Below are 21,260 nucleotides of genomic sequence, written 5' to 3'. Positions count from 1 at the left end.
TATAGTCTAACCTTTTTTTTGGTACCAAAAAAAAAAAAAAAAAAAAAAAAAAGGCTAACTTCTAAAGTTTGATGCCTATAAGGACTACAGAGCTATCATGTGGTGGCAGATGTAAAGTATGTGATTGAATTTATAACCCAACTCCCATAATGTAATACTTGCAAGAGATCAGTAAGAAACAAAGTAGACACCTCATCTTTCCTCAACAAAAACACCACCAACACCACTGACTCCATCTTTGCCGCCTCGTGCTTTCTATCCTTCTCCAACTCATGTCCCACCTTCACCTTCGCAAGCTTTCTCAAAGCTTCTAAATTCTCTTTAAATCAAACCACTCCACTCCCCACTCCCACCAACCGTCAGCTACAAAATAAAATTATCCGTCCAATTTCCCAATCTATCCACCCTACTCCAGTATTTCAATTCTTAGAACTCTTCCATTTGGAGCCGGGAGAACTTCTAAAATGCCTCATCGCTGACTACGACTCCCACCACTCCAACTAAACTAATCACCACCACATGGACGAAGATACCGAAGGGACCAAGAGATCGAGGAGAATTCCGTTGCAAGAAATGACGTCACCAATACTACAGCAGTGCAAGCTCCGACACCCAACTCTAACAATGAGGAAGAAGATATATAGAGACCAAGACAAAATATCAGAGATCATTTCTAGATTGAATTTTGAATCTTCACTTAAACACTCAGATCATGGTCGATCGGTCTACACCGTAGAAGGCCCAAGCCAAGAAATTTAAGGCGGCCTCGTTCTACATGCCACTAGAGGAGGCCCTCGAGCTTGGCATTGTTGGGCTTTGAAGGGTCGAGATATGAGAAGGGTCAGGTAAATAAATACCTAGAGGCCGACCATAGGTAAAGAAACTCGCTTCGTAACCTTGTAAGCATCGAAGTGGACAGAGGAAGCTCTCAAGGGTGTGAGCATTTCGTTTGTCTTTGGGTAAATCAGTTTTAAATTTCTACCCCAAACCCCCCCCTCCCTCCCAAAAAAAAAAAAAAAAAAAAAAAAAAAAAAAAATGTAAACAAAACTTTGAGCAGGTGGCTTGATTAATCTCTACAATCTACAATGTACGTAGAATCGAGGATAAACGATTTCAAAATTCTGCCACCAAAATGAGTACAACAGAAGGATTATAATCGAAACAAGAGTAATCAAGATGTATGTAGATACATGTTCCATTAAACCACCCCCCCCCCCCCCAACCCCCACGCCCACAGAAACAACTCCTCTCCTAGTTGGAACAAAATACAACCGAATGCACCCAGCATTTCCTTAAAAATGAAACAACGCCCCAGATCCTAAGTTCCCGCCCCAATAACAGCAGGTTAATAGCCAAGAAAAGGGAATGGAGGTTATTTAAAAAAGGCAAAAGCAGCGGCAAGAACTCACATATACATGTGCACTGTAGTACAGTGACGGGAATCCAATATTGGGTTTGGACAGACGAGGCTATGACTGTTCCCTCCCTCCTCCAAGTCCCAAAACTCTTAACCAAACACTGAAACAAATACTAATATATGCAGGCAAGTGTACAACCTGTACAACCTGTACACCCTGTACAACCTGTACAAGAGATATGAAGAGGTGAATATTGTCCAAATCATCTCCCAATATTAGTGCTCAACACTTTCTGCTGCTGAGTGTCTTCAGTGGCCTTCGAGGTATAAGGAAGAGGAAACTCCAGATTTGAGGGAGTCGGTTGTAATGCTGCTATTATTTCTAGGGCGGGCGTCGGTGATGGTTGCACCGGATTTGGGGTGTAGTTGAACGAGAGATCTTTGTTTGAAGCCAAAGCAAGGAGCTCTTTTTCCTCCAGCCCTTTTGGAGGCCCAAGGCTGCAACGATCTGTTGTGTGTTTGGCTAGTGCATCTTTGAATTTCTTGACCTATGAGGTATCAAAAAGTTTCTCAAAATCATACCAAATCAAAAAGCAAAACTCCAAGACAAATAAAGATCACTAAGAAGGTTATTATGACAAAAATTCAAATCCGAGTGAGGATATAGGGATGGATACCCATCAAATTTCTCAACACAGGCTAAGGCAGCATTTTCATGTATGATAAGACAGATCAAAGAAAATCCAGTTCGGTTTAGTTTTCTATCAGACACCCTAAAACAAAGCTAGACAAGAAGAGGTCTTCTTGCTCAATTTGATCATGAATTGAGGAAAACTAAAATACGACATACCGTGGCATTCGTGCAACTAAAGCTGCAAAGACGACCATGGGCTCCCCTGTAAAATCGGAAGAAAGGTAGCACATGGACGTTCAGGCTGTAACACATTGATTTATGCTCCTCATGGTTCACCTGAAGGAACTGCACATCTGGGTTCATCTCCGCTATCTGACAAATCTGCCAAGAGAATAATAATATATATCAGAAAACACAAACGGATTGGGAGTTGGGTCTTCTGATGAAAATCTAGCAGAACGAGGAGAAATCCATAATAAGTTTAGAATCCCAAATCCCAGCACCTTAGGATGGAGAGCTCTACATCCCCCACAGCCTGGGGAGAAAAAATCCACAATAACGACTTTCTCTCCAGCGCTTAACAAGGAATCCACGAGATCTTGTGCAGAACTGATCTCTCTCATATTGGGTTGGATCCCCTTCTCCCACCATTTCTGAGCTTTCCCAATAGTAAGACTCATCTGCAATTCAGCTAGAAATACAAATTAAGTATGGGAAATTAAAGATACATTCAAAAAATGAAAGGATGGGAGCTGGCACGGAAAAAAAGGTGTAAAAATAGATAAATAGTGATATTGGACATAATAAGAGCGAAAACAAAAGTCGGGAAAAAAATTGTAAGCCCCATAAACAATAAATAGAGGGATACACAGAAATACAAAATTAAAAGTAACATATCCCTTCAAAGTTACATGTGATAAACCCTCATTAGGGGAACCTCAATACCATATTGAAACCTCTAAAGAGAAGGCAAGGAAAGGTCCTTTCCAAGAAGGCACATTCTGAGAACTTGGAAACAAAGTAGTATCTAGTGTGAGAGGACACAAATGGATTGAAGAAAAGTGCGAGAAGCAAATGTGTGTTTTTTTTTTTTTTTTGGGGGGGTGTGTGGAATGGGGGGAGAACAAGAACTCTGATTAATTCATGATTTTTTTTTTCTTTTTGGGCATCTGTTGTAGTGGGTTGCAGAGAACCCGTAAAGAAACAGCACATTAGATGTATTTAACTTCCAAGTTTCCAACCAAATTAATAGAAGCTGTCATGAAAAAAGATCAAAAAAGGGAGGGGCAAGGGGGTTTTTGGGGGGGGGGGGGTGAAGCAACTTGGACCTCGGAAAAAAAAAAAACATATCTAGCATAATAAATGGAAGGGAAGGGATTTTGCAGACCTGTGCAGAAGAGGCTTGAAGGGATCCTGTCCTGGGATTCTTGACACCAAATTGAAATTGAGGGACGATCCTCTGGCCATGGAAGTCGCTATCTGAAGAAGATTGCTGGAGGGATGGGAAGCAGTTGAAAGAAAGAAAACGAAGAGCAGAAAAAGATGTCCTCCCGGGAGAAGCTGAAACGCGGACATGGGGGGGTGTTGACAAAAGCAGATGGTTATTGTTAAGCAGTTTGGCCATGAGTAATAATAATAGCCAGGCTAAGGAATGGATTGTTGGTGTGCCCTCCTCCCTTGGTTTCCTTTCAGAAGAAAGAGAAGGCGAAGAAGAAGATCTCTTATTGAAACAAACAAAATACAAATTTTCAGGAAGGGATCGAGTCCGTGAAGCCGTGAAGGAGGAAGAGTCGGAGCGCAAGAAGACTCAATAGACAGAAAAAAATGGAAACGAGCAACAGAAGGAAGGAGAGGAGAAGAGAGGGGAGGAGAGGTGGGGGGGGGGGGGGGGAATCAACCAAATGGGAAGCGCCTTTTTTTTTTTCGTTGCTTAGGCTGGAAGTAACAGAAAGGGTAGTGGAAAATGCAGTTTTATAGTCTAGGAAATGGGAAAGCAGGAAAAGCAAACAAGTGTTACCGACTCTCCTTTATTAGGATTTAATAATAATAATAATAATAATATGCCAACGGCGACTTTTGAGCTGAATTTTCAACCAAAAAAAAGAAAAAGGAAAAAAAAATAATAATAATAACCTTATCCGCAGCAAGTGGTAAAAGAGTAATTGAGAGAGAGGCTTCAGTCTGAGTGGATGTGGATAGAGCCGTTTGGCAAATTTTCTGTGGGACTTCGCGTTCGATGCGCCACAACGTGGGCAATGACGACCCACGACACGTGGTAGTACGTCCTTCAGCCTTTACTTTTTTTTTTTTTTTTTGTCTCGTTTTCTTTCGGTTCAACCTTTAGCCGTGTTTGTTTGTTATTGCATTGGGACCCTTAAGACATCAATCCTCTCCCTACACCCTCCAGCCGACAGAAAAAAAGGAAAATTCCTGGGAAGGAAAAATGGATGTTAACCAAAACTGCACAAACCCATGTCTACGTTTTTATACAAATATACATAAAAACAAGATTACAAGACTGCGAATTACGAATCTAACCAAAATTGTGCTTCTCGTTGCGATGTGCATGTATGCCCTCGTATGCCGACGATTTGGGTTCAATTCCGTCGGGGTGGGTTGGTCATGAGTCATGACGAAGAGTGTTGGCAACGGGCAACCTAATGTTGCATTGGAGTGGTGGACAACGCCGCATCACCAGTCGCAGACTCGCAGCACGTACGAAGAAGAGGAAGCTAAAGTGTATGACGGACGAAGTGGCATGGGAAGCAGAGGGAATGGGGAAGGAAGCCAAAGAGTCTCCCAATAGAAGGCTAAACAAGCATTCGATGTAGCTGAAGACACCACCAAGAACAGAGGACCACGGACAAGGCTTACGATAGATACGCCTTACCAAACCAAACCGGGCATGAGTAGTACATTTGTAAACTTGACCCCATTATTTTATTGGATAGTCCTGTACGTTATTCTTTTTCCCAAGAAAAATATTAACAAGATAAGAAGAAAAGTTGTTGTTATATCCATCAACCAATTAAATCAAATAAGATATAGGTAGTAAAGTTTTAAACAGCTCCCAAGGCACTTAAAAACAACTTCAAAATATAGCTCTATTCTTCTGTACCCTTCGCTAGTCACCTGTTTGCAAATAGATCCTGCAAAATGCTTCCGACCTTTGCTGCCACAGCCTGCCACCACGTTCCCTGCACATCCACAGTTCATAGAAGCAGAATAAAATTGTGACTTAAATAACAATACAGAAGCCCAGACATGAGCCAACACCATAAGCAATCAGATCAAAACAACCATCACATATGATGATCATGTAGAAACGCAACCCTAAAATAATGTAGAAGATAATGGAAAAACAAAACAAACAATACACACAGATTTTACGAGGCTCGGCAATGTTGCCTACGTCCCCGGTGAGATGAGATCCTGCTTCACTATCAATGGAGAATAGGGTTATAGCGCTCGTCCTCACACCTCTCAGTATTGCTTGCATTACAGAGAAAGAACCCCTCGCTACAAATATATAGCGAAAAAACCCTAATCCGGATTAAACTACAATTGCCCTCAAATAAAAAATTCGAGTGGGGGGCTACGCCCCCCTACACCCCCTGCTATGCAAGGGGCCTCTTGCCCCCCTTGCAACCCCCACGGCCCGCTAACCAGCTAGCGGGACCACCGTCCTGCCTGTTTAGGTGCTGCACCAATACTCCTTGGATTAAACTACGACGGAATACAAGACATCATACACCAACAATCTCCACCTTGGCTTGAATTCTGTCGAGCCTCCTGTAAAGATAACTTGTAGATGTCTTCATCATTGTACCTCATTAGAGGTACAAACCCGCTCCTGTTTGGTGTGTCCCTCATCTTCAACAATGAGTAATATTAATCAAGTCCAAACAGGACTCGAACTTCTCTGTAGTAACTGGCTTTGTAAACATATCTGCAGGATTGAGATCTGTATGAATTTTTCTCAAGTGAATACTGTCTTCTGACACAAGCTCCCTGATCTTGTGAAATCTCACATCAATATACTTTGTCATTGCATGAAACCCTGATTCTTTACAAGATGTATGGCACTCTGACTGTCACAATATAACACTGTACCTCCTTGCTCTAAACCCAACTCACGAACCAGTCCAACCAACTAGACTCCTTCCTTGGCAGCCTCAACTGCTGCCATGTACTCTGCCTCTGTAGTGGACAATGCAATTGTAGACTGAAGCATCGCCCTCCATGATATAGGTCCACCAGCCAATGTAAACACATACCCTGTAGTAGACCTCCTCTTGTCTAAATCACCAGCATAGTCAGAATCAACATAACCTACCAATTCTGTAGAACTTCCATTGCCACTGAACATAACACCTATATCTTTAGTCTTGCTCAAATATCTGAAGATCCACTTAATTGTATTCCAATGCTCATTCCCTGGATTACTCATGTATCTGCTAACAACACTGACTGCTTGAGACAAATCCGGCCTGCTACAAACCATAGCATACATGAGACTCCCAACTGCGTTAGCATAAGGGACTTGAGACATCTGCTCCACCTCCTCATATGTTGTAGGGCATTCCCTTTCAGATAACTTGAAGTGCCCAGCTAACGGAGTGCTAACTGGCTTAGCCTTTTCCATATTGAAACGCTCTAACACCTTTTCAATATACCTCTTCTGAGTTACCCAAAGTTTATCTGCATTTCTATCTCTAAGGATTTCCATGCCAAGGATCTTCTTAGCGGCACCAAGATCCTTCATCTCAAATTCAGCACTCAACAAAGACTTCAAAAAGACTATATCATGTTTGTTCTTTACAACAATGAGCATGTCATCAACATAAAGCATCAACAAAATAATGGAATTATCACTTGACATTTTATAATAAACACAACTATCATACTCACTTCTTGCGTAGCCAATCTTCATCATGTGGGAATCAAAGCGCTTGTACCACTGCTTAGGAGATTGCTTAAGGCCATAAAGCGACTTCTTAAGTAGACAAACATGGTCTTCCTTTCCCTGCACCTTGAAACCTTCAGGCTGCTCCATGTAAATCTGTTCCTTCAAGTCACCATGAAGAAATGCAGTTTTCACATCAAGTTGTTCAAGCTCTAAATTATACAAAGTCACCAAAGCAAGTAGTACCTTGATCGAAGTGTGTTTTACCACTGGAGAAAATATTTCATTGTAGTCTATCCCCTCCTTCTGTGCATAGCCCTTGGCTACAAGTCTGACCTTATACCTTTTACGCTCCTTCTTAGATGCTGCATCTTTCTTATGAAAGACCCATTTACACCCAATGATTTTTCTTCCCTTGGGTTTTTCACAATCTCCCAAGTCTTGTTCTTCTGTAGAGATTCCATTTCCTCCATCATAGCTATCATCAATTTATCATGCTGTGCATCACACTCAAAGCATCATGGTAGGAAGATGGATCACCTGTACCTACAGTGAGGGCATAGGCAACCATGTCCTCAAACCCGTATCTCGTAGGTGCTTTGTGAGTATGTTTCCCTTTACCCTTCGCTACAGTATAGGGAACTTCTACTGCTTCCTGTTGTCCTGGCAAGTCACTTGATGACTCATTCTCTCTTGTTGTTTCTAACTCTCCTAACTCCACCTGCACAGTACAACCTTCTTTATTTTCATCAACTGCTTGTGAATTGTAATTTGACTTCACTATATGAGACTCATCAAACACAACATCTCTGCTAACCACAACTTTCTGTGAACTTGGATCCCACAACTTGAATCCCTTTACACCTTTCTTAAAACTAAGAAAGATACATTGCTTAGACTTTGAGTCTAACTTGGAACGCTGCTCACTCTGAACATGCGCATCGGCTGGACAACCAAATATTTTTAGAATAGGATAATCTACTGGTTTTCCTGTCCATAGCTCTTTAGAAATTTTACAATCAATCGCCTTTGATGGAGACCTATTGATGAGGAAAAATGCCATGCTCACTGCTTATGCCCAAAATCTCTTGCTCAACCCTGCATTCAGCCTCATACTTCGAGCCCTTTCTAGAAGTGTTATGTTCATCATTTCAGCTACACCATTTTGTTGTGGTGTCTTTGGAACCGTGAAGTGATGTGTAATCCCTTCAGCTTTGCATAATTCTAGAAACGGCTTGTATGTGTACTCTCCTCCATTATCTGTTCTCAAGTATTTAATTTTCTTTCATGTCTTCCTTTCTACCTCAGCCTTCCATTCCTTAAATTTAGTGAACACCTTACTTTTATGCTTCATGAAGTAGATCCAGACTTTTCTTAAGTAATCATCAACAAAGGTCACGAAGTATTCTGCCTCACCTTTAGATTTTGTTGTTGAAGGACCTCATACATCACTGTATACATAATCAAGCACCCCTTTACTCTTATGTTTTGCAGTTTTGAAACTAACTTTGCACCGTTTTCCGAATACACAATACTTGCAGAAGTTCAGGGCCAGTTTGATAACGTAACCAGAAACGTGTTTCTGTGTTTTCTTGTTCTCAGAAACAAAGAAACGGCATAAATACCGTTTGGTAAAAGTGTTCTGTTCCACTTGTTTCTTGAAACATAAATTGAAATTTATAACAATTTATACTTCAAGAAACATGAATGACGAAACAAGTTTTACTTGTTTCGCTCGTTTCTAGAAACAAAAATGGGGCACAAAAAATCGATATTGAAGATGGAGTTTGGCATCACTACCATCACCACCGTCTCCGACATCTCACTGACCGGCAACGCTTTGGTTTCTATGGCTGAGAGCTGAAACTGAAAGTGTGCGCGAATGGCCTCTCTGTCCACATGTGTTGCTCTTCGGACTCTACATCCAGCCCAAGCTCGCGCGAGCACTCGAAACAATCGTAAAAGAATCCCAAGAAATCTCCCTCGAAACCGAAATCCCAAGCTCAAACTTCGAACTGGTTGCGATGGATTGCCACCGCTACCGACTTCACCCGTTGAGTTCTCTGGTGGAGGAGAAGCTACCACTTATACTCATCTTCCCCCGAAGGAAGACTTCGTTGATGATTTGGTCCAGTCTTTGAATTTAGTTTCAAGCGAAGTGAAGCTATCTGATTTTGGGTCTATGAAGAATGCGGAGAATGGGGAGAAGAAGAGTTTGATTCATGAAAATGACGGTGGTATGGGTGATTCAGGGAGCGATGAAGAGGTTGTATATGCGAACTTGGAGTTTGATTACGGAGAATTTGAGTTACTGTACGAAAATTCTGCTTTTGATAACGATGACAATGATGATAACGGTAACGAAGTATTAGGGTTTGAGTATAAGAAGCCGGAGAGCTTCTTGGACGGTGAAGAGGATTTAGAAGGGGAAGAGAAAGAGAAAGGAGTACCGGCGGTGATGAGATGTTTCGATCGGGTGAAAATCTACGTGAAGGCTGGAGATGGCGGAAACGGTGTTGTTGCCTTTCGGCGCGAGAAGTATGTGCCGTTGGGTGGGCCGTCAGGTGGAGATGGAGGGAGAGGAGGGAATGTTTATGTGGAGGTTGATGGTTCTATGAATTCTCTGTTGCCCTTCCGTAAGAACATCCATTTTAGGGTTGGGAGAGGGTATCATGGGCAGGGGAAAGACCAAGCTGGCGCATGTGAAAGCCCGTGATTTGGATGCTGCATGGCTCCTTTTCGATCAAATGCCGAAGCGAGATGTGGTTTCCTGGACTGCAATGATCTCTAGTTATACCCAATCGAATCGGTCCATGGAGGCCCTAGAATTGTTTGGACAAATGAGGGAATCTGGGGTGAGACCAGACGAGGTCACCATGGTGAGCGTCATCTCATCCTGCACTCACTTGGGAGACTTGGAAGCAGGGATTGGCATTCACCGTTACATCGACGAGAATGGTTTCAGATGGATGGTTTCACTCTGCAATGCGCTGATTGACATGTATGCCAAATGTGGGTGCATGGAAGGTGCACTCCACATTTTTAACAAGATGGAGAGAAAGAGCTTGATCACTTGGACCTCAATGATCCAACCGAAGAGGATGCTTCAGTTTTTTGTTCAATCCACTGCAACAGGGACACTAGCACACTCATTATCAAAACTGGATTTTACAAACCAGGGGGTCAATTGGAAATGGAGTCTAAAGGGGTCGGTTTCCTATTTGCAGAAGAAGAGACAGATAAACGTTTCAAGAAACAAGGTTTATCAAACACCCAAAATTCTGTTTCTGTTCCCAGAAACGGAAATTTCTGTTTCTGTCGTTTCTTGAAACAGAAACAGCAGAAACGTTATCAAACGGGCCCTCAGTTTACAAGTTTTTATTCCCTTCAATATTTTTCTTTTATGAAGTTCCTTCAATCCTCTTTCTCCCATATGCCTTAACCGCATATGCCACAGATAGGTATCATCTGTATCAAATACTGCATCTGTAGTCACAGATGCTCCACCTATAACTGTGCTCCCTATGAGTCTGTATAGGTTTCCTGCTAGTTTTCCCTTTATGACAACCATTACACCCTTAATAACTTTGAGAACTCCACCTTCTGCTATGTACTTGCAGCCATTTGAGTCAAGTGCCCCCAAAGATATTAAGTTTTTTCTTAATTCTGGTACATGTCTCACATCTGCTGAGGTTCTTACTATCCCATCAAACATCTTGATTTTGATAGTGCCTATCCTAATGGTCTTGCATACGACATCATTCCCCATTAGGACATACCCACCATTATATGGTTGATATGTATCAAACCAATCCTTATGTGGACACATGTGATATGAACATCCATAATCTAAAATCCAAGAATCAGAAGGTTGATTCTTACTTGATGATATAGAGAGTACATCTCCATCATCTCCATATGAACTGTTAGCCACGCTAGCTTCCTCAGATCCCTTATCTACACCTTTCTTCTTCAAGTCCGCCTTTCTCTTCAAGCACTCTCTCTTCAGATGACATTCCTTCTTGCAATAGTAACAAGAGACATTTGTCTTTGCCCCTTTTGATTTCGATCGACTCTTCCCAGATCCCTTCTGATTTGATCTCCTTCTTTCCTGCTCCTTGTCACCTCCGAAAAAACATTCTCCTTGAGATTTCGTACTACTGGCCTTCTTCCTAGTATCATTGGATATGAGGGCAGTTGCGACTTCATCCATCTCAAGGGTCTCCTTCCCGTACAAGAGAGTTGTTACTAGGTGATCATATGATTCTGGGAGCGACGAAAGCAATAGTAACGCCTTGTCTTCATCCTCGATCTTAACCTCCAGGTTTGCAAGTTTACTTACGATCTGATTGAATATGTTAAGATGCTCTAATAGATCTGTACCTTCCTCCATCTGTAGAGAATACAATTGTTTCTTCACGAACAACTTGTTCGTTAAGGACTTCGTCATGTAGATGCTTTCAAGTTTCGCCCATAACTGTGGTGTAGATTCGATATCCATAACATATTGTAGGGCATCATCAGAAAGATTTAATCGAATAGCACTTACCACCTTTTCCTCCATCTCTTCCCAATCTTCTCAGTAATTTTTACAGGTTTCTTCGACTTCCCCAACAACGTTTTCGTCAAACCTTGCTGTATCAGAAGATCCTTCATCCTTTGACGCCAGAGGCTGAAATTGTTCTTCCCATTAAACCTCTCGATGTCATACTTGACATTCGATCCCTTCCCTGCCATCGTGATAGTAAACCCTAGAAAACGAAAACCTAGAGCTCTAATACCAATTTGTAGAAACGCAACCCTAAAACGATGCAGAAGATAATGGAAAAACAAAACAAACAATGCACACATATTTTACGAGGTTCGACAAGGTTGCCTACGTCCCAGGTGAGATGAGATCCTGCTTCACTATCAATGGAGAATAGGGTTACATCGCTTGTCCTCACACCTTTCAGTATTACTTGCATTATAGAGAAAGAAACCCTCGCTACAAATATATAGCGAAAAAACCCTAATCCGAATTAAACTACAATTGCCCTCAAATAAAAAATTTGAGCGGGGGGTTGCGCCCCCCTACACCCACTGCTATGCAGGGGGCCTCCTGCCCCCCTTGCAACCCCCACGGCCAGCTAACTGGCTAGCGAGACCGTCGTCCTGCCTGTCTAGGTGCTGCACCAATACTCTAGATTAAACTACGACGGAATACAAGACATCATACACCAACAGATCAAGCGATCCACATCAGGCATAGTTTGATACTCATACAGGGATAAAAAATAGTGCGTATTAGGATTATCAATAAAAGAGGGACATCCAAGCAATCCATGTCACTGACCCATTTGTAATGAAATAGATAGGAGACGGGATTATGTGCACAATTCTGGCCCAAAGAGTGATTAACATACCATTAACACTACCTACTACTTTTGTAATGCATCAAGAATTGGATTGACATGGGCTATTGGTAACCTAGGTTTAAGGCCACCATCACCGGAGGAAACTCTGGTTCAATCTTACGATTCTTGGAGACTCTTCTTACCTATAATTCTCTCTCTCACAAGTATTTTTCAACTTCCTGAATGTCTGTGCACTCTCATGCTATTCATGGTCAGTCAGGTAAAAACATCCTGAACCTTATCAGATCTTACATAATATCAATAGATGGGTATCAGGTCTCTCATTAAAAACAAACTCATGGATGTGGCCCTTATTCTACCTAGTTCTAGTACTCTGAGCCTAGAATTGAGCACATCATGCAATGTCATGACAGTTCCTTACAAGAATCATTTATAATGTCACCCCTTAAAGAATGCCAATATTATAAGAACACCCCATTACTTTCATCAAATTAGATTTAGACCATTTACTTTAGTCCTTGTTAAGTGAATAGATAAAATGACCGTTGTACCTTATTCATTAAAACTCATTTTAACCCAATTACCCTTCGCCCCTACCAATACTCACTTCACTTGAGATGATAATGGGATGGCCCTGATTTACCTCCGAATTCTTTCCGCCGGAGAATTTAAAGATCCCAATACCAATCGGTTGGGTATATAAAGTGGTGTCTCTGTAACTTGAAGGTGTGTGGACTGGATGATGAGAGGGGAAGCGGTTCCCCTTGCTGCGTCGAATCAACACTGGGCACAAATGACGCAATCGAAAACAAATTCCGCTGCCTTCCAATGGACTTACGAAGCAGAGCTGAGTTTGGAAACTTACTCAAATTTTGGTGGAGGGGAAGGATCAGAAGCTCGCCATAGTTTCTGAACCCCGACTTAACTTCCTTATGTGAACCTTCAAGCCCTGAACATGGACAGACGCCCAGGAGATTCATCGACGCGTGGTTGAGCCCAGCAAGAAATAGCACCAGAAATGAAGGGAATAAGTTTTCAATTTGATCAGACGGGAAGCTGCCACCGTCTGCCCTTACATTGTTCAGACGAATTATTTTCCATCCCTTTTTTTCTTTTGGTGCTTTGATCGTTTTATTCGTTGTATTTACTGGTTTGTGATTGCTAGGTCAATATTTGAGGGAATTGGAACTTGGAAGGGATTTTGATATTGGGTTCAATGCGTTTCTGATTTTCAATCGGTGGACGCTTGATCCAATTAGAGTTTTAGTTGCAAGGTTTTACTTAAGAATTTTAGGGAAAAGGGTTTTCATTGATTTGGATGTTACTGGATTTCATCATTTTGGTTGCAGTTGATAGAGGTTCCTCCCCCTCCCCCTTTTCTCTTCAACGTTGTTGTCTGAAAATTGAAGTTCCTTTGATTCACAGACGCAACGGCAGCAAGGATGATGACGAGGACGAGAGGTATTGCAGGGGAAATGTGGTGGAGCGCTCCCTTTCTGAGTCTTGGCAAGAGCTGCGGAGGGATGCCAATGGAGATGCTAGAGGGGCCTTCAACAAGAAGGTCTTCCGCAGCAATAGCAGTGTCAGCTGCAGGAGTTCCTTTAGCATCGGTGGTGATGGCGGCGGCGGCTCACTTGGCAGGCTCATCCGCAGTCTGAGAACGAGCCACGGCCGATGGGGCGGCCTCTGGTCCATTCCATGGTGGATTAAGGAACCTTGGAATTGGAATCGGAGGAAACAGGGGAGGAAGAAATTGAGTGGGTTTGGGTATTCTTCATATTTGTAAGAGTATTTTGGTATTTAAAATAAAATATAGTAGCTGAGATCAGCATATATAAGGTGTATTTTTTAACAGTGACTGAAAGTACGAGATGAGTATAATTTGGTGAAACAAAGAGAGTGGTACTATAAATTATCCTAATTTATATCAATGGGTAATTTTTAATATCACTCCCTTTAGCTTTGCAAGGAGCAAACAAGAATCACAAGGTGCAAGGAATTCTTGAAGAAGTGTTGCGGACACGGCGAACAGGATGACTGTGAAAGAACCATTCTCTTTTTAATGTAGAGTGAAGTCATTGAACTGAAAACTTGGACGTCCTAAGTTGACTTACACTAGGCACACCTTGGGTCACTCACATGGGGATTGTTTAGTACTCTTCACTGTTTTCAGTGAAAGTTGAATGGTTCTCATTCAACCCCAGTATTATTCGATCCATGCAGTTGTGGAGTCAGTATAGATCTAGTCAGGCCGAAGATCTAGATACTCATCGTTAAAAAAAAAAAAAAAAAAAAAAAGAGTGAAGTCACTAACCATGGGAGAAATTCAGTTTTCTGTTAGATCTAAAATATCTAATTTGGGATTTGAAAAAAATTAATACGATAAACAATGACAAAGCAAGGTTTTGATTGTTCACTAGTTAGCCATTAAGGCTAGGACTGACTGGTTATGTAATCTAACGACCGCCCTCCCCCTATTTCTTGTTAATGTAAATTTCTTTTTCAATAAAAAGAGAGAGAGAGAGAGAGAGAGAGAGAGAGAGAGAGAGAGAAAGCAAAACATACCATTCTTCCCGTCTCCAATCTCCATGGAAACCGTTAACCCTAAATCACTCTTAGTTTTGACTATTGCTCCGGCTATATGATATAAGAAACCAGTATATATCCTTCAACGATTCATATAAATCAAATCATTTATAGGAATTATTTTATTATCGTTATTAGAGTCATGAGGAAGCTATGTGCCGCTGCATCGGTGCAGTGAACATCAGGTAGTTGGGAGCCCCTTGGGAGGGCACGTATCCAAATGTTCTCAGTCATCCGATGCTCACCGCTCACCTAGAGGATGTGGACTCATTGCTTTGTTACAAAGCGTGCTGAGACAAAAATTGTCAAACTACTAGTCTCCCGAATGGATACCTCCCGAATCCACCCTAATTTTTCTAAACCATTTGAGATGTCCAGTGCCGGAATCTGCTGCCCAGACACAGGCTTGGAGTCAAGATTCCAATCCCATAGAATCACTATGCCATCAAACTCTCACGGAGATAACTAAATCTCTTCTTTTCTTCGCTCCCTTCCTTCCTTGCATCTGAGAAATGAGTTTGAACAAATAGAGGAATTAAATGGTATGAAATATGCAAGAGACTCTGAGGTAAGAAAGCGGAGGAATTTCTCAAAGTTAGGGTATCTCTAAAACTGGGATTTTGTGCTCCAAATGAGGAAGCAAGGAAAGCCCCCCCAACACCCATCCAAACCCTTAAAAAAAAAACCTCCCACCTTTTTTCTCGATGTATTTTTAGCATGATTTCTTGCACAAGGACCTGCAAACTCATCCAGATTTTCCAAGAAGTGGGTTGTTAATTGTGTAGAATTTTGTCAAGATTCATGGTTAGATTATACAAACAACTTCAATTACATGGTCATCTATGTCAAATGCTAGTGCAAATTAGCAATACCAAACCTCCGAAACAGATTCATATACTTTGCTCAACTGATGTATATGCTCTTATTTCACATACCTCCATATTTCCATCAATGCACTTCCATTTTGGAATGATAAGAGTGACGTTTCAGGTCCTCCCACACCACCTAACGCCTCATTTGGTAAATCATAATAATGCTACACACAAAGGGAAAATCCTTGTCAATCCCCCAGTCATATCACAGGTCTATGATATTATCGTCGGCCTACCTGAAGAATTTTGGACATATATCCTGAGATGTTCGTTATCTCAACAATTTCCATGCAAAAATCACATGCTTATGTGTCCCTACAAAGCGCTCTTTACATATTCATTGAAAAAAAAAACCTTTAATCACCTTATTTATTTGGTGTTTCATCCCATAAGCAAGATGCAAAAGGCAATGCTTCCCCAACTGATACATGCCTTCCCTGCAACTATTGTTCATTGCACAACCAAGCAAGCTGTGATGCTTCAAGACATCACAAAAACCCTTTCCCAACATCACCCCCCCCCCCCAAAAAAAAAAAAAAAAAACTAAATTCAAAGTCTAGAACAATTCTCTATACCAAAACATTAATGGCGTGAACTCAACAAGCCTGAAAAATTAGGGAATCTCATTTTAATGTCATCCTGTACTTTCATAATCATATGAAAATGCACTTCGCTCACAGGATTAGCTCAATGACACTTATTGGAGAACCATAATTTACAACTGAAAAGATAATGGTATTACGAGCAAGAATGGAAAGAGAAATTCTAGAGTTTGGAGTAAAGCTTTTGAGAGACTTAGATCAAAGTCAGAAACAATCATCCTCTTTCTTTCGTTAGTTAACCCCCCTTTATCTAAAAGTGCCTGTAGCAATTCTGATTTATACTACTTGGAATGGCTCTCTCATATTGAGAAATTGTCTAGTGGCATTCGATCACAGAATCCATTGACATCTGCATAAATGACTAGAATTTGTTTTTCAGTTGGAAGTGGTGCATATTGTGGTTGATTGGGTACTTCTGTAAGCCTTGCACCTCTACTAGGTAACACCTGAGTCGCAGCATCAAGGTCAGACCCAAATTGAGCAAGGGCAGCCATTTTGCGATATCGTGCAAAATTCCACTTTCGAACTACTGCGGACTTGTTTCATAGCTTTCAACTGAAAAAATAGTTCTATGGACGCTTCAAAACACCAGGCAAAACTCATTCAAGCCATTTCTAGCATAATGGTGCTGTTAGATAATGAATTACAACGGCACTTTTGTTATCCATAACTTCAACAGGGTGCAGGGTCACATCCAAAATAATTTCCATGATGCAGCTGATTAAGCATCACAAGCACTTGTACGCACACCCTGCAATTACCACCAATGAAGTTCATTGCCAAAAATTTGAGTCCAAGTATTAGTTCCCCACCCATGGTACACAAAGCAGTAACAATTCAACAAGGAAAACCTAACCCATAGAGTGATTGGATAATGCTCTGCAACTTCATTGTTGTCACTTGGTAATATGTTAGCTTAACAGAATGAAAATAGTGAAAAATCATTTGGAGACGGTACTAACCACGAAGGCAAAGATTTTTAGCTGTTGCTGCATTGCTATTTAGTTTGCTTTGCCAGCTGCAGGGTTCCGGCCAAACTGGATGATCATAGGTTTGCCTTTAAACACATACCCATTTACCAGATTCTGCAACCAATTTTGACAGTTACATAACTAGTTTTCAATCATATAATCATCATTTGAGCACAGGCATGAAGGAAAATAGAGGAAAGCTATGATTAATGGTGATACAAAAAATTATGTTTCTTTCCTACATGGAAACCTCCAGAGTACTATTGGGATTACTCACATTTCTCCCTTCTGATGAATAATCAGATGGTAGCGGTGTGAGTGCAATGGACCCATTGGAATGGGTCTTGAGGCAGCAAAAGTCAGCCACGTGACATGTTTAGAATACAAGGAACCACCATTAGATAGGGCCCAACATGAAAATTATGAGCCAAAAAGCAGCAAAATTATATATTTTCAACCATTTGATATATATATTTTTTAATTTATTTATTCAAGGATTGGGGGAGGAGTTCTGCTAACTTTTTGACTGTTTATTAATAAAATAAATATAGGTGGTGGTATTTTTCAGCAAAATTAAATATTTTCATATTGCCTTTGAGAACCCCAACATTCTTCTCCATTGTCAAGTTGAACAACGCCAACTATTTGGACTGGGCCCAATCTCTTAAGCTTTCTCTACAAAGTCAGGGAAGTTAGGGTACATTACGAGGCTCCCAAATCAAGTGATCCAACATACCAGAAATAGGAGACCGAGAACTCAACTGTTACGATTTGGTTGATTTTCTTTATGAAACCTGAGATTGGTAGGAGGTTTATGAGAATGGAGCCTGGAAAAAAAATATGGGATGGTCTCTAAGACTTTTGACCAAGTGGGTGACTCAGCTAAGGTTTACCAACTCCTTCAAAAAATCATCACCATGAAGCAAGGGGACAGGACAATCTCTATGTATTATAACACTGTTTTTGGTCTCTGGGAGGAGAATGATCATTATAGGGACCTCACTATCCAACACAGAGAATGAAGCAAAGGTTTATCGAACACTTGAGAAAGAGTGCAATGATTCTCCTTGGTGGGATGAACTAGGAATATGAACCAATCTAGGTATAAATTTTGGGCCAATTACCTTTTCCCTCTTTAGATGAAGTCTATAGCTACTTGCAAACTGAGGAGACTCGAAGATTGGCCATGGAAACTGTACCAACCCCAGAGTGATCTGCTCATACCACCTTTAGCTTCCAGAGATATTGACGAGGTGGAGGATGAGGTTAAAGGCCATCTTATGGGGATGATAGAGATAAAACTTAGATGTCTTGTGGGAAACCTAGGCACTCTAGAGAGTTGTTAGGTGATTCATGGCACTCTTATACGTGGTGGCAGAAGGGGAGCTAGAATACACACCGTGATGGCCAAGACTGAATCTATAGGGTACAGGTACCCATCTGGACAATAGTCAAACCACAGTCCCCTCACATGGTAGGATATTACAGCATTTTGATAGGTTATGTCACAGACTCACAGCTCGGTAGCTCTTATTCCACAATGCTAGATCCTTTAGCTTTAGCCTTGTAGGTCTCTACATTCACTCCTTCCATTGCCTCTTCTTGGGTCATTAACTCCGGTGCCACTGATCATATGACCGGTATGTCTCAGTGCTATAATTTATATTCAATCTGCTCTAGAGATAAGGTTATGGTCGTTGATGGTTCTCTTTCCTCTATTTATGGTAAGGGTAATGTCAATGACGCATGGTTTACCCACTTTCATGATTGCGTACAACATATCCTGCAGAGGGTTTTGTTTGATCACACTCCCCGTTGATTTTATCGGAGGCGGTGGCAAAACCACGCAATTGCTCATTCAGGATTAATAAATTTTGGATGGAACATGACGAGTTCTTTCAAGCTGTTAAGGAATCGTGGGTGATGGAGCTTCATGGGTCTCCTACGTATGTGTTGTCACAAAAGCTGAAAAGACTAAAATCAGTCCTTAAAACATGGTCTAGAATAGCCTTTCCCAATATAAAAGAGGATTTGAATAATGCCAAAGTGGCATTGGATAGGATTCAGGAGAGAACTGAAGTGGAGGGTTTGAGTGAACACATTTTTGAATTGGAGGCAGATGCAAAAACGGATTATTGGAAGGCTCTTGAAAAAATGAGAAATTGTGGGCAGAAAAATCAAGAACAAGGTGGCTGAAGGGAATAGGAATTCAAAAATTTTCCATGACTACAAGATTAGAAGAGCAAAGAATCTTATTTGGTGTCTAAAAAAATGATGACGATGTTGAGATTGCAGATCAAAGTCAGATGGCGGAATATGTGGTGGACACCAATGAGGATTTTCACAAACAGACTGCTCTGGTTAATCACTACGATCTCCTTGATTGTGTTCCCAAAGTGATAAATGAGTTTAAAAATGGTAGTTTGGGACTTGGATCCAGACAGCTCACCAGGGCTGGATGGCTTTTCTGGGGCCTTCTTTAGAAGATGCTGGGATATTGATTGCAGGTGATGTGTGTAGAGGGGTGAAGGACTTCTTTACACCAGGAGTTATACCAAAAGGTATTTACAACTTTTTGGTGTTGATCCCAGAGGTGGAGGGGGCAGAATCTTTGGAATAATTTTTTATGGAAATTACTCTCTAAACTTATGGTGCTGCAGGTGTCTATACTGCTCCCAAGACTCATCTTTGAAGAACATAAGTGATTCACTCGAACATAGGCCTGACATCTGAATTGGCTAATTTAATGCACAACACATCTAGAGGTGGGATGGGAATCAAGATTTTACCCAAAAGTCGTATGATATGATCTCTTGGGAATTCCTTTTTAGTCTCTTAAAATATTTGGCTTTTCAGAAAAGTGGATAAGCTGGGTGCACATGCTTTTAAAGACAACTATAATATCGGTTCTTCTCAATGGTGGTTCAGTGGGGTTCTTTAGTGTGGAAAGAGGTCTAAGACAAGGTGATCCCATCTCCCCTATTCTGTTCATTATAGTGAAGGAGGTGTTATGTAGAGGATTGGGTAATTTGATTCAAAGTAACAAAATCAAACCTCTAATATGTCTACGCAGAGCTATGGTTCCAGGACTTCACATGTTTGCAAATAACATTTTTATTTTTATGAATGCCACTCAAAGGCATGTCACAAACTTGAATTTTTTTTTGTCTAAATACCAAGAGTTCTCTAAACAACGGATTAATTTGGACGAAAGTAAATTATTCTTGGGAAGGAGTCATCTTACCAGGAAGCAAAGGATCTCTGAGGCCCTGGGTAAGGGTGTTAATCCGGTACAAAAAACGTATACCGATACCGAAATCAACCGGATAATACCGTAAGTTATTGGTATGAGAAAAAAAAATCTTTGTTGGTTCGGTAAGGTATCGGTTCTATGTAGAAACCGTTCGGTATGCAATACTATATACCATACCGAACTGAATTTACCGATTAAGCTTGCGACTAAAGACAAATAGTCAAAAGACTAAAGGGTAAAAGGGGTAAATCCTGTACACTAAGTCCAGTCCCGTGAAAACATAACTACATATCCCTAAATTCTCAAGCCATCAACGAGCTGTGAGAAGCAGAGCATGAACTGGTGTGGGTATTTTCTTCCTCTCTCGATCTCTCTCCATTTCTCGTCTGGACATCAGTCATCGCCTCATCAGTTGTCCTTCACCCCTCTTCCTTAACCTTGAGCGGTGCGGGTGCTGGCCCTGCTGGACTTCTTCTCTCTTCCTCCCAGCTGTGCTAGTGCTGCTCCAGAGCAGCAGCGACCTGCGCTAGGAACGGCAGGCAACGTGGCACAGAAATACCTGAATTGAAGAGGAAGAAGCGTGTCGCCTCTTACAATGTCCTCACCATGGAAGGTAAGCTCAAATGGATCAAAACCAAGTTCACCGACATCTGTTATGGTGTCTGATGCTGCCCTCCACTACCATCATCTGCATATGGGTTCATCTCATATAATCCATTCA

At 41.3% G+C, this 21,260-nt stretch overlaps 3 protein-coding genes across 5 annotated transcripts in view; 1 reads left to right on the top strand and 2 right to left on the bottom strand.

Annotated features, from left to right (window-relative positions):
* Positions 1–1,346: 1,346 nt before the first annotated feature.
* Positions 1,347–3,881, bottom strand: LOC122059172 (thioredoxin-like 1-1, chloroplastic). The gene is made up of 4 exons (XM_042621854.1): positions 3,380–3,881; positions 2,496–2,672; positions 2,209–2,373; positions 1,347–1,906 (listed from the first exon to the last, which is right to left on the bottom strand). Exons 1-4 carry the CDS (start codon positions 3,614–3,616, stop codon positions 1,622–1,624), a joined length of 864 nt encoding a protein of 287 aa, XP_042477788.1. The 5' UTR covers positions 3,617–3,881; the 3' UTR covers positions 1,347–1,621.
* A 4,899-nt stretch (positions 3,882–8,780) lies between these two features.
* LOC122059053 (GTP-binding protein OBGC, chloroplastic-like) lies at positions 8,781–9,614 on the top strand. Its single transcript, XM_042621758.1, has one exon. It carries the CDS (start codon positions 8,781–8,783, stop codon positions 9,612–9,614), a length of 834 nt encoding a protein of 277 aa, XP_042477692.1.
* Positions 9,615–16,319: 6,705 nt separating this feature from the next.
* The window catches only part of LOC122059880 (U11/U12 small nuclear ribonucleoprotein 65 kDa protein), a 57,174-nt gene continuing 52,233 nt past the window's right edge, over positions 16,320–21,260 (bottom strand). The window contains exons 11-13 of one of the 3 annotated variants that reach the window (XM_042622927.1): positions 17,564–17,629; positions 17,278–17,400; positions 16,320–17,066 (exon numbers count right to left, since the gene is read on the bottom strand). In XM_042622927.1, the coding sequence (XP_042478861.1) occupies positions 17,317–17,400; positions 17,564–17,629 (150 nt within the window). In that variant the 3' untranslated portion in view covers positions 16,320–17,066; positions 17,278–17,316. Of the gene's footprint in view, positions 17,067–17,277; positions 17,401–17,563; positions 17,630–21,260 lie in introns of those variants that run through there. The other 2 variants (XM_042622928.1, XR_006134133.1) reach the window with 2 other exon arrangements.

This window comes from Macadamia integrifolia, chromosome 13 (genome assembly GCF_013358625.1).
Source record: "Macadamia integrifolia cultivar HAES 741 chromosome 13, SCU_Mint_v3, whole genome shotgun sequence".
NCBI lineage: Eukaryota > Viridiplantae > Streptophyta > Magnoliopsida > Proteales > Proteaceae > Macadamia > Macadamia integrifolia.
This window is presented reverse-complemented; position numbering and strand designations above follow the sequence as displayed.